The sequence below is a fragment of the Exophiala bonariae genome (assembly GCF_035927105.1).
Source record: "Exophiala bonariae strain CCFEE 5792 chromosome Unknown scaffold_19, whole genome shotgun sequence".
Lineage (NCBI taxonomy): Eukaryota > Fungi > Ascomycota > Eurotiomycetes > Chaetothyriales > Herpotrichiellaceae > Exophiala > Exophiala bonariae.
The window spans coordinates 602,995-615,150 of NW_027042494.1; the positions used below are offsets into that span (position 1 = coordinate 602,995).

Genomic DNA, 12,156 nt, shown 5'->3' on the forward strand with positions numbered 1-12,156 from the left:
ACGAGGTGAGTCAACTCCACATCCTTAAATGCGGTTTGCAACCTTTCATAGGGTATTTGGCCGTGGTGCTCAGTCCGGATGTTTGCGAACACTCATGCTATTGGCCGATTGACATATATTGACTCTTGGGGCATATCAGCTTCTTTGTGGAAGGATTAACGTCTTCCTTGAGATCAATCAGACGCTCATACCGACATCATAGCCATGTTAACACAGCAGAGGGTGGTAGATTTGCCCTTGGGGGACGTCGTAATTAAGGTTTCACTTATCAATCCTGTCAACTTTGGGCCAGCAATATTGAACAGATTCATGGCTCCTCCAGTCCCTGGACTCGAGACGTTTGAAAGTTCACCATCACTTAGCTTTCTCCTGGAGCATCCATCGGGGAGAAAATTGGTGTGGGATTTAGGAATTCGCAAGGACTTCCACAATTATTCCAAAGCAATCGCGGACTACATTCCGACTACCAACTATGACATTCAAGTCACGAAGAATGTGGTCGATATTTTGGAGGAGAACGGTATCACAGGTTCGGAGATCGAAGCTGTGATATGGAGGTCAGATCAATCTTCCCCGTCCCATCCAATCTCTGCACAAGGTCCTAGTTCTAGATCAGCTAATCCTGGCGTAGTCACTGGCATTGGGACCACATTGGTGATCCGGCGAGCTTTCCCCCATCTACCGATCTCATTGTTGGTCAGGGGTTCTCTGAAGCCATGCTGCCTGGCTATCCAGCAAATCCTGCATCCCCAATTCGTGAGAGCGACTACAGGTCAGCTAACACCAGTAATACCATTTTCTCCTACTGATTGAGTTTCGACAGCGGGCGAAGGCTTCGAGAGATAGATTTCAAAGGTGTAGACGGCGTCATACGGATTGGGCAGTTCCCAGCCTTTGATTACTTTGGCGATGGCTCGTTCTATTTACTCGACAGTCCAGGACACGCAGTAGGACATCTGTGTGGCCTAGCTCGAACAACGAAAGATACCTTCATCTTGATGGGAGGAGATGTTTGTCATTACGCTGGGATATTTCGACCTTCTAACCACCTCCCGCTACCTGCTAAAATCATCCCTCATCCATATCAGCGAGGCTGTGATACCCCTTTCTGTCCTGGTACTGCTTTTGCAGAACTCCAGTCTTTCCGGGGACGAGAGACATCCGATACATTGTACGACATGACATTTGGACATGATATTCCTCTAGCAACGAAAACCATGCAACAGCTACAGGAACTTGATTGTGCAGAGAATGTGTTTGTCATAATTGCCCACGATTCAACGGTCAGGGATGGGGTGGCGCATTTCCCACAGTCACTGAATGACTGGCAGGCTAAAGGCTGGGGCAAGCAGTTAAAGTGGGCCTTTCTCCGTGATCTAGAACCATACTTCCGGTCAAAGGAGCTCTAGCGTTTGAGAAAGATGAGTGGAAGATGTTAATGTCTGCGAATATGACCTACTGTGCGCTTCCAAGATATTGTGGCTAAGCCCATAAAGATCTCTTCGGTAGCTCAAATTCGGACGGAGCCATGATGCATTGTTTGCCTAGCCCGTACCCATAGCCGATAGTACTGTGACCGAGCTATGACCGAGTGTCAGGCATCAGATTATTCGTAATCCTGCGGCTCGCTTCTTATGGAAAAGTGGTTAACTTAGTTACACGACGTAGACTACCCAGGAGCACGAGCCATACTGTCTCGTGAATCCAAGGTGGCCATTGCGAGTGACCCGGAACGAGGGCCTTCGGTTACGAGACATGCTTGGTTCGGCTCTCCCAAGAAACGCAACACATCTTATGTTCCCATCAAGATGGTCTGCATGAGATCATGTGGTCCTATTACTCAAGTGCACAAAGTCTAATTCGACTCCTGACGTAGATTTGCTGCGCCTGCTGCACTCTTGAGCTCACGGGAGAAAGAATATGGATGTCAGCATCGAAGATCGGCCACCGCCACGCTCATTGAAGGGCAAAGTTGCAATAGTGACAGGAGCAGGCTGTGCTGGAAACGGAGTTGGTAATGGTCGAGCAATATCGATATTACTCGCAAGTGACGACTGCCAAGTGGTATGTGTCGATCGGAACTTGGAATGGGCGGAGAGGACGGTGGCAATTGTGAATTCAGAGCCGGGGCGGGGGACTGCTGTCGCCAGCGAAGCAGACGTGACAAGTGAAGAGGATTGTCGACGGACTGTCGAGCTTACGATAGAAAAGTTTGGTCGACTTGATATCCTGGTTAACAATGTCGGCATCGGCGGTGCTCCCGGAACTGCTGTTGAAGTGGACATGCAATTATGGGCGCAGGGGTTAGACATCAATGTTTCAAGCATGGTCATGATGGTCAAATTTGCTGTACCTGCCATGAAGCGCAATCAAGGAGAACTCCGAGGTTCGATTGTCAATATGGGCAGCGTTGCCGGCTTAAAAGGAGGCACGCCTCATCTTCTGTACCCCACTAGTAAGGGCGCTATTGTGAACATGACACGGGCAATGGCCGCACATCATGCAGACGATGGTATTCGAGTCAACTGTGTTTGTCCTGGGGTTGGTAACCCATACCCAGTTCTATGCATTGCTTCATGCTTACTATTTCAGATGTTGTATACGCCCATGATGTACGCTGGTGGTATGACCGAAGGCGCCAGAGAAGCTCGTAAAAAGCGAAGTCTCCTTGGGACTGAGGGAACTGGATGGGACTGCGCTTGTGCAGTTGTTTTTCTGGCAGGCGATCATGCGAGATGGATCACTGGTGCGATCCTTCCCGTGGACGCTGGGGCTACCGCCGCTGTAGGTATTGGCTTGCCAAAGACTGCAAGTGTCAATGGCACTTCTCAGTAAGTAGTGAAATAGCAGAAAGTTATTTATATCTGATGTGGAGTTCACAAACTTGCACCCTATCTATCCTGTTTCTGTAAAAGTGCAATCCGACCTTTGATTTTCCCATCACAAAGGTCCTTCAGTACTCGTGGGAAATCATCGAGACCCATGTCTTCCACGTAGGGTTCAATAGCACCCATTGCTATCAACGCAAGAACATCTTCCAAGTCGCGTAGCTGTCCCCCGTAGGAGAATACAATACTCAGTCGCTTGCGAATGCCTATTTTCATGTGTACCGTATTCTCTAGATCCAAAGTGCCGATGCATACCAATTTACCAGCAATCCGGACTGTTATGACTTGGTCAGTATGTTCCGTTTTGAGAGGTTTTTGTCATACCAATCTGCTGTGCGTCCTCGAAAGTTTGATGTGTGCCGACGAAATCTAGGACCGTGTCAATCTTGTTTTCCAAACCTCGTTCTCTTATGAAATCTTGGACCGAACTGCCAGCAGGTACCAGGTCTTCACGTGGTATTCCCAACCTTGCGGCGGCATCGAGTCGTTCTTGCCTGATATCCGATACAATTACTCTCGCACCTATGTGCTTGATTATCTGCAAGGCATTGAACCCGAGGCCTCCAAGCCCAAAGAGAAAGACTGTCTCGTTGCGGGTGACCTTCCCACGTCGCGTAATGGCATGATATGCCGTTGTTACGGCATCCGTGGCTACCGCGGCTGCTGACGGTGTAACGTTCTGGGGCAATGGGACAGCCCCTCGTACATCGATCGCAGCATATGGCGCATAGAAGCCATCTTGTCCGATACCAGAGTGGTGGCCGTGCTGACATAGTTGCGCAAGGTCTCTTGAGCACTCGACACAGGCATCTTGTCCACATCCCGGCACGGCAAGTAGCGCAATTTTGTCTCCCTGATTGGCAAGACGTCAATGACCGTCAAAATTGCTAGCCTTCACAAATACTATCATCCACCACGACCAATGGTCCTAGACTTACAATTTTGAACCTCGTATCTTGGACGCGTTGACCTATCTTGATGATCTCGCCGCACCCCTCATGTCCCTACAAGAACAGAATTAGATCGTGTCGACGAAGAGTCTATGGAGTTCTGTACTAAGGTATATTTCTCCTGGAACCAAGGGCGTTGTTTGTCATTTGTAAGGAGCGAATGATCACTATGGCAGACTAGTAGGACATTCAGAATATTAGCCTTCTCATCCTCCGGATGGAGAATTGGTCTGAAGGGCAGCTCTGAAAACCTACCGCCCGATGCGATCATCTTGCACAAGAAGCCTGTAGGTGGTGTTGAAGGGACAGGAACCTCTTCCCACACCTAGCATATAGTGTTACTGGTTTTAAGTCAACGATCCAGGAATGACTTACAGGGTCAGCGTTGCCTCTATGCTTACGCCACGCGTACATGCTGCTAGGGATTGTAAGAGGCATTGTGTTTTGTAGGTGATGGGAGCGCTCAATCCTCAGATAATGCGGAATCTTGGGCTGTTCTGGACTGAAATACGATTAATGTTGTGCTCAAGAGAATCGAACGATCTACAGATAAAAGAGCTGCCAGATAGTACCATTGTGGCCTTCGGTTAAGGTTTACTTGAGTGCTGAATTTCATGCCGATTGGACACTGGGGTAGTATCACCACATCAGCGAAAATATCAGGCAGCAAAGCTAACAGAGCTGAAAATCACTGCACTTTGGCTGGATGAAAACACCAATTATTTGTATCCGAACGATGATAGGATCGAATTCAACATCCGGTTTATGTAAACGAATCAAAGAAAACACTTGTTGTTGTGACATGTCATCCACTTGGACATTCTGTGGTTGCAAATAGCTTACGTCCAAGATATTTAAGGACTACATTCAGTCTTTATAAACTCTGACTTTATAGTCATCCCGCCATTTGTCTTCGATAATCACTAGTTGGGTTTCCTGGGTCTTCTTAAAATACCCTTCCTCCTTGTAGTCATCTTTATCAACATCCATAAAACCTTCCTTTGCTTGTGATCTTGGCACTATCATCAGAGAATGGCCTGCACCTTCACATTAGCATTTTAGTATGCGATGTATATGATCGTAGACATACCGTTGATAGTCTTATCACATGCGATCCTCATCATGCAACGAGCACAATCTTCCTGCTCACCAAACTCAATACCATGGTCCACGAGCCACTTTTCATATTCTGCGGTACGTATTGCGCTTTTAATCCAGCATGGAGCAACGTAGTTGATTCTGATGCCTTGCTCCCAGCTTGAGCGACGGGCTGTCCGCATAAAACCACGAAGACCATATTTAGTTGCGGTATATTCCCAATTTCCCTGTAGAAGTATTATGAGTATTGAAGGTATGTTATCGAAAGGTCGTGAAGTTCCCCTACCGGTGAATCTATCCACGCCACCATACTTCCAGTAATGATGAAGCAGCGATCTCGATCTTCGGTGTCGGGTTGCTTACGGAAATAGTGTACAGCAAGTTTCCATGTGTACAGCGTGCCATCCATATTTACCTTCACAATATTCAAGTCAGGTTTGGTAGGCTCGCCTTGGGGGTCTGGGCGAAGCAAAGGAGTTAGTCTAAATTTCGTTTTGGTCCAAGGCGAACATATTCTCTCCTGGCGACAAATTGATCAGATCGCTTACCATCAAGTCTCCATAGACTGTCGCCGGAGCTCCTACTAATCCCAGCATTGGCGATCACGATATCGACGCTATTACTCGGACTTCTCGATCTTGCAGTCTCAAAAAGTGATATTTGATCTTCCCAATTGCGAATATCGCATTTGACGAAGGCAGCTTTTTCGCTGCCAACGTTTAGCTCCTTCTCAATCTCAGACCCCCTTGGATGAAGATCACCAAACGTCACAAAAGCCCCGGCTGCAGTGAAGGCCCGGACAAAAGCCTCCCCCATGCCATTGGCACCCCCAGTGATGACTACTGATTTGCCTGTGATATTCGACAGCTCTGGAACGACAGTGTGATCCACCGGTCCAGTATACGTGTATCTTGGAAGCGGCATCGTTATAGTTGAGTTGAATAGAAAATGATGTCAAGTTTCCGCCTGATGTGTGAAGTGGTTTACTTCCTTATGGAGATGGTTGTGGTGACAAACGACGTAAACACGCCTGAATGTGATCATGAAGGCCGCATAAGATGATGTCTAGTGAACCGAACCGCCGTTCATGAACGACTGCCATGTGCCATGGTGATGGCCTGTGGAGTAATTGCTGCAGCTCTGGCGAACTTTCCATCTCACATCCCCGGAAACCTTGGAAATCCGGGCCGCTCTTTTGGGGCTGGCTCAGCTGGCAACCCCGTTAAGGTTAACCGAATGAATCCAACAGGAGAGCCCCCAACTCCATCCCCGCAGACCAAGGCTTAGGCCGACCGGGGCAAAACTATCCCCTCATGCGCCTCGGCTCATCACGGCATGACTATCGAGTCAGTTCGAATGCGGGTTACCGACAGCTCGCTCTCCAAATGATTTCCGCGGGCTTGAGTATGACTGGTTCAGCGAAAAGACGTTAGGAACTTTGCCAACGACTCTATGGATCTGATACACTGTCGTCCCTGTATGCGCTTGAATGTATCATATACGAGTTGTGACTCCAAGAGAGTGATGAGATATCTAATATCTTTCGACACACTCCCCTGAAGGTTGCGTAATACTAACTAGTCAATCATTTTCATCACTTGACCATGGGCAGCCTTGGTAGTTCTTCTTATTCAGACTCAAATTCCAGCTTTGATTATGATGTTCTCATTATCGGAGCAGGTCTCAGCGGTCTCTACTCCCTGATCAAGATGCGACAACTTGGATTCAGGGCGAGAGTCCTAGAGGCAGGTGCAGGAGAAGGTGGGACATGGTTTTGGTGGGTTCCATATCTAATTACGATACGCTGGCTGATTAACATGACCAGGAACCGGTATCCTGGTGCTCGATTTGACTCAGAGAGTTGGTCGTATAACTTTTCTTTTTCTCAAGAACTTTTAGATGAATGGAGTTGGACGGAACATTTCGCACCTCAGACGGAAACCCTGAAATACTGTCAATTCATTTGTGAGAAATTCGGTTTGAAGAGTGATATCCAGTTTAATACTCGCATTAAGTCCGCACATTACCAAGAGGGTAATTCCTGGTTACTGACCGATGAGTCTGGCCACACGTATACTTCTCGCTTCCTCATCACTGCCATGGGCCTTCTGAATCAAGCCACCTACCCGGATATTCCGGGTGTGGCAGATTTTCAAGGTGTATCAATGCATACATCTCGTTGGCCCGAAGGAATATCGTTGGAGGGGAAGCGGGTCGGGATTATTGGTGTTGGAGCCACTGGAATCCAAACCATTCAAGAGATCGTAAAGACCGTTGGCCATCTCACTGTATTCCAGCGCAATCCTAACTGGTCTGCGCCGCTGCACAACGCCAAGATCACGCCAGAGGAGATGAACGACATTAGAGCCAGATACCCCGAGATTTTCAGACTTTGCAATGAATCATGGTCATGTTTCGTTCACGGCGCGGATAAGCGAAAAACCTTCGATGTTCCCAAGGAACAAAGAGAAGCATTCTGGGAAGATCTTTATTCCAAACCTGGCTTCGCCAAATGGCTGAGCAATTTCGGGGATATCAACACTGACAAGGCTGCTAATGCCGAGTTTTCCAATTTTATTGCTAAGAAGATTCGACAGCGGGTGCATGATCCTACGACGGCCGAGAAGCTCATCCCCAAAGACCATGGTTTTGGCACGAAAAGAGTTCCACTTGAAACATTTTATTTCGAGGCCTATAATCAACCCAATGTTCGACTATTTGATATCAAGGAAGACCCAATTGAGAGAATCGCTGAAAGGGGTATCAAGACACAGAACGACTTTGTCGAATTGGATATTCTGATATATGCTACTGGGTTTGACGCCATCACCGGAGCATTCTCTGCAATCGACTTCTGTGGTGTCGACGGCCAACGAATAATGGACACTTGGGCTGAAGGCCCACGAACTCAAATGGGTCTATTTGTCCACAAATTCCCAAATATGATGATGATTCTAGGGCCTCATCAAATGTTTGGAAATATTCCAAGAAGTATCGAATACGCAGTCAACTGGGTATCAAGCTGCCTCGAGTATTGTCGCGATCACAACATCACTAGAATCGAAGCGACTCCTGAAGCGGTTGAGCGCTGGACTGACCATGTTCACAAATGTGCCGAAGGTTTATTGGCGAACGAAGTCGATTCTTGGATGACGGGCGTGAACAAAAACCTGAGACACAAACAAACCCGCATCATAGCTAGGTATAATGGACCCGCCCCTGGCTACAGAGCTTTGACGCAGGATGTTGCAGATAGAGGATACGTGGATTTAAATCTTGCGTAAAACCCAAGTCACCTATGTTAAGGATCTTAGTACCGCGCAGAGTTTGTTAGGCTATGGGATGTCCACTCGCGGCAAGATTGCAGGGCGATGATTGAGATAGAGTGTATCAATCCAGTGCATTAGACTCCTCAAAAACCGTACCACATGTACAAAGACATCGTATCATTTCGAGAATACTCAAGTAGTACTCAGTAAGTCTTGATTTCGAACCCCTTAGAAGCGGTGGGACTGCTCAGCGCCCACAAGATCCCCTCTTCCATTACTCGATCCCAATCCTTCGTTACTGGTAGTCTGTCTGAGAAGCGACGAAAGCCATGTGGTACACCTTTGAACATACTGATCTGAATAGGCACGCTTGAGAAAGTTCAATATCAGCGGTCCGTTGTCTCCTTAGCTTATTCTTGACTTACTCGTTATCAGCCAAAAGCTTCGCATAGAACAAGGCCTCATCTCTGAGAGGATCTAAACCAGCTATGCCAAATATTGTTGGAGGTAGCTGTCTCACTTCTGCTGATGTGGCATAGCCAGGGTTGAGTCTAAGATCTCTAGGATCTGCCTGCTCGACTTTCAGAAGGTGATTGAACTGTTTGATCCTTTGCAATGGTAGAATTGGCGCGGATCGATTTTGTACGTATGACGAGCAGCTTGGATCTTTGAGCAATCGAAGTTGTGGTGCGTAACATTCATGGAAGACAAGGGCTGGTATCATAAGTACTTGACCAACGACTTTAACCTTCATGTTATTTTCTCTCCTCAGATTTGCCAATGACAGAGAAGCCGTTAGCCAACTACCTGCTGATATACCGCCAATTATTATCCTCTCGCAATCGCCGCCAATCTCGTCTGCATTACCGTGAGCCCAGTCTAGAGCATCCTCAGAATCGTTCCACGCTGTGGGGTAGCCAAACTCCGGTGTATGGCGATAGTTGATGTTGAGCACGACAACATTCGTATTTATCGCAAGACGAGAGCAGATAGCGTCATCTGAGCTTAATGTGCCAAAGCAGAAGCCGCCCCCATGGAAATGTACATATATCGGAAGTGCTTCATCAGGAGACACAGAAACCGCTCGGTAAGAACGGGCCTCCAATTTAAAGCCGTCACGTGCTGGGATCAAATAATCATTCAATATCACTTTCGAAGCAAGCTGGACCATCTCTCGTCGTGCTACATCCTCTCTGCCACGATTGGTGCCCTCCTTTAGGTCCGCAAGTGAGATATGGTCTGAAGAGGGTGGTAGTGTCGACTGGATCACTGTCCACTCCTTGCTCGGAATACCATACTGAGAGAAATCTGCCATCGTCCTCAAACAGATCGATTGATAGTGACCTGAGTCTGTGTGAATCAGCAGGTTCCTGGATAGTAAAGATTGATTTGAGATAAGGAAGACCTGATTAGGACTCAGGGGTACATGCTGGGTCAAAAGTTAAGTTTAGGGTCACGCTGAGATCTAGGCCGTTACCGGGGACTTCATAATAATTATCACCAAATCAGAAAGCTTCCCTTCAGATATTCAAGCCGTAAGGCTATTGGATTATCAGGAATAGGAGTTGGCGACTGCCGAGAACCCGACCGTGCGCGGTACGAAAGCAGTCTGCCGATCCGACCGGCAAGAACTAAAATGAACACATAGTCATTGACGATCCCTGGCTATTTCGGAGTTGCTAACTCGAATTTATCGATTCAACGGGTTTTCCAACCGGAAAGAACAGAATGTTGATCTGGATAGACTAGCACTTGAAAACCAAAATAAGCGGGTCGTATCGGTTCGTCAAAGTGCTTCCGCTTGATGGTAAGGCTCGTCTCAGGATGCAAGTAGAAATGAAAAAAAATTGTCCTCCTCGACCCACAGCTTGCAACCTGCACTTATACATTCTTTACCTTTGATGTGTAGTCACACCTAGATATTTGCTGTCTGTGTTTGCGCGATCGAAAAGAGCATAAAAAAGATGACGTTCAAAGCACCTTCGTTCGTACCACCACTGCCTGACGTGCCAGATACTGTACCATTGCCAGAATTCATGTTCGATGAGCAGTACGGAAGGTACCCCGTCTCCAAGTCTAGAGATGCTTACACTTGCGGCCTTACCGGCGCAAGCATATCGTCTCAGGAACAGAAGGCTCGGGTCACCTATCTTGCGCGAGCACTCGCAGAAGAGCTAGGATGGAGTGTGAATGAAGGATCTGAGTTCGATAAGGTTGCTGGGATTTTTGCTTTGAATACGGTAAGACGCTCTGAAATTAGAGTGTTATAGCTGAGTTTCTAACGACCAAACCCTGAAGATCGATATAATGACACTTAATTGGGCAATTTTGAGCATCAATGGTGTTTCATCTCCTGCGAATGCTGCGTACTCAGTTGAGGAACTTCGCCACCAATTACATTTTTCTGGATGCAAGGCTTTGTTCACAGTGGCTTCGTTGCTTCCAGTTGCACTAGAAGCTGCTACTTTGGCAGGCCTATCGCATGAACGAATATACATTTGCGAGATGCCTGGGGATGGTGTTTATCCGGGTCATCACAAGACGATCTCCGAACTGATTGATAGAGGGAAGGATTTACCTAGCCTAGAACCTATAAGATGGACTAAGGGTCAAGGCGCGCGGCAAACGGCGTTCCTTTGTTACAGCAGCGGTACTTCAGGCCTTCCGGTATGCTTGAGAACCGATCCTGTATACTCTTGGGTAGTAATTAACGCTGAGTCTTTCTAGAAAGCAGTCATGATATCTCATCGAAATGTCATAGCAAACACCATTCAAAGCTGCACATTTGAGAAAGCAAGTCGCGATTCCAGGGGTCTGGACTACCGAGACGTTGCCCTTGGCTTGCTCCCGCAGTCTCACATCTATGGCCTCGTTATTATCGCACATGCATCCACTTGGCGGGGCGATCAAGTCATCATCCTTCCCAAATTCGAGCTTAAACCCTATTTGAGCGCGATAGCTAAATACGGGATCAACACTCTCTACCTAGTACCTCCCATCGCCATCAACATGGCAAATAGTAGCGACGTTATGCGATCCTACGATCTCGGTTCCGTACGACAAATATACTCTGGGGCCGCCCCATTAGCGAAAGAGGTTACCGACAAATTGCTCACCCAGCATCCCAACTGGGTTATTCGCCAGGCATATGGCCTGACGGAAAGCTCCACGGTCGTCAGCTCGACAAGCCCATACGACATCTGGCCAGGCTCATCAGGATGCCTACTGCCCGGCTGCGAGGTCAAGCTGATTGACACGGAGAGCGAGAAAGAAGTCACAGGCTATGGAGAAGCTGGTGAGATTCTGGTCAAGTCACCTGCAGTTGTTCTTGGATATCTGAAGAACGAGAAAGCCACCCAAGATGCCTTCGTCGATCTGCCAGAGGGTCGCTTCCTGAAAACTGGGGATAAGGGCGAGTTTCGGCTGTCACCTGATGGCAAAGTTGAACATTTGTGGATAGTTGATCGAATCAAAGAGCTCATCAAGGTAATGGTATGATATATTCTCTGTACCGTCGTGCAAAGGTGAAGGTCGCTGACGATTTGACACAGGGGCACCAAGTTGCGCCAGCGGAACTCGAAGCCTGTTTACTCAATCACAGTGCAGTAGCCGACTGCGCGGTCACCTCCATTTTCGATAACATGGCCGGTGAGGTTCCCAAGGCATACGTTGTCAAATCATGCAATGCTCTAGTATCTCCAAAGAGCGATGAGGCTCTGAGGGATGATATTCTTGATCACATTCGGAGGCAGAAGGCTCGGTACAAATGGATCACGGGAGGCATTGAATTTCTCGATGTTATCCCAAAGTCTCCATCCGGAAAGATACTCAGGCGAGTGCTGCGCGATAAAGAACAAGAGAGGAGAAGAGCCGTTGGTGCCAAGCTCTGAGGTGGTGTTGAGATGCTGCGATATGCAAAAAGAAGCCTCGCTCACATCTCGCCGTGACAGG

General features: G+C 47.8%; 7 protein-coding genes across 7 annotated transcripts; 4 read left to right on the top strand and 3 right to left on the bottom strand.

Moving 5' to 3' along the window:
• Positions 1-309: 309 nt before the first annotated feature.
• LTR84_004454 (uncharacterized protein) lies at positions 310-1,409 on the top strand (the record flags this gene model as incomplete). Its single annotated transcript, XM_064848031.1, has 4 exons — positions 310-557; positions 632-772; positions 824-947; positions 1,140-1,409. 4 exons carry the CDS (start codon positions 310-312, stop codon positions 1,407-1,409), a joined length of 783 nt encoding a protein of 260 aa, XP_064704570.1.
• A 511-nt stretch (positions 1,410-1,920) lies between these two features.
• LTR84_004455 (uncharacterized protein) lies at positions 1,921-2,835 on the top strand (the record flags this gene model as incomplete). Its single annotated transcript, XM_064848032.1, has 1 exon — positions 1,921-2,835. One exon carries the CDS (start codon positions 1,921-1,923, stop codon positions 2,833-2,835), a length of 915 nt encoding a protein of 304 aa, XP_064704571.1.
• A 56-nt stretch (positions 2,836-2,891) lies between these two features.
• LTR84_004456 (uncharacterized protein) lies at positions 2,892-4,276 on the bottom strand (the record flags this gene model as incomplete). The annotated part of the gene is made up of 5 exons (XM_064848033.1): positions 2,892-3,163; positions 3,213-3,741; positions 3,827-3,892; positions 3,945-4,163; positions 4,214-4,276. The coding sequence occupies 5 exons, from the start codon at positions 4,274-4,276 to the stop codon at positions 2,892-2,894; spliced, it is 1,149 nt and encodes a 382-aa protein (XP_064704572.1).
• Positions 4,277-4,705: 429 nt separating this feature from the next.
• On the bottom strand, positions 4,706-5,860 carry LTR84_004457 (uncharacterized protein; the record flags this gene model as incomplete). Its single annotated transcript, XM_064848034.1, has 4 exons — positions 4,706-4,875; positions 4,929-5,163; positions 5,223-5,395; positions 5,485-5,860. The coding sequence occupies 4 exons, from the start codon at positions 5,858-5,860 to the stop codon at positions 4,706-4,708; spliced, it is 954 nt and encodes a 317-aa protein (XP_064704573.1).
• A 680-nt stretch (positions 5,861-6,540) lies between these two features.
• On the top strand, positions 6,541-8,220 carry LTR84_004458 (uncharacterized protein; the record flags this gene model as incomplete). The annotated part of the gene is made up of 2 exons (XM_064848035.1): positions 6,541-6,713; positions 6,762-8,220. 2 exons carry the CDS (start codon positions 6,541-6,543, stop codon positions 8,218-8,220), a joined length of 1,632 nt encoding a protein of 543 aa, XP_064704574.1.
• Positions 8,221-8,408: 188 nt separating this feature from the next.
• LTR84_004459 (uncharacterized protein) lies at positions 8,409-9,520 on the bottom strand (the record flags this gene model as incomplete). The annotated part of the gene is made up of 2 exons (XM_064848036.1): positions 8,409-8,574; positions 8,631-9,520. 2 exons carry the CDS (start codon positions 9,518-9,520, stop codon positions 8,409-8,411), a joined length of 1,056 nt encoding a protein of 351 aa, XP_064704575.1.
• A 649-nt stretch (positions 9,521-10,169) lies between these two features.
• Positions 10,170-12,095, top strand: LTR84_004460 (uncharacterized protein; the record flags this gene model as incomplete). The annotated part of the gene is made up of 4 exons (XM_064848037.1): positions 10,170-10,445; positions 10,504-10,872; positions 10,933-11,697; positions 11,757-12,095. 4 exons carry the CDS (start codon positions 10,170-10,172, stop codon positions 12,093-12,095), a joined length of 1,749 nt encoding a protein of 582 aa, XP_064704576.1.
• Between the last annotated feature and the right edge of the window lie 61 nt (positions 12,096-12,156).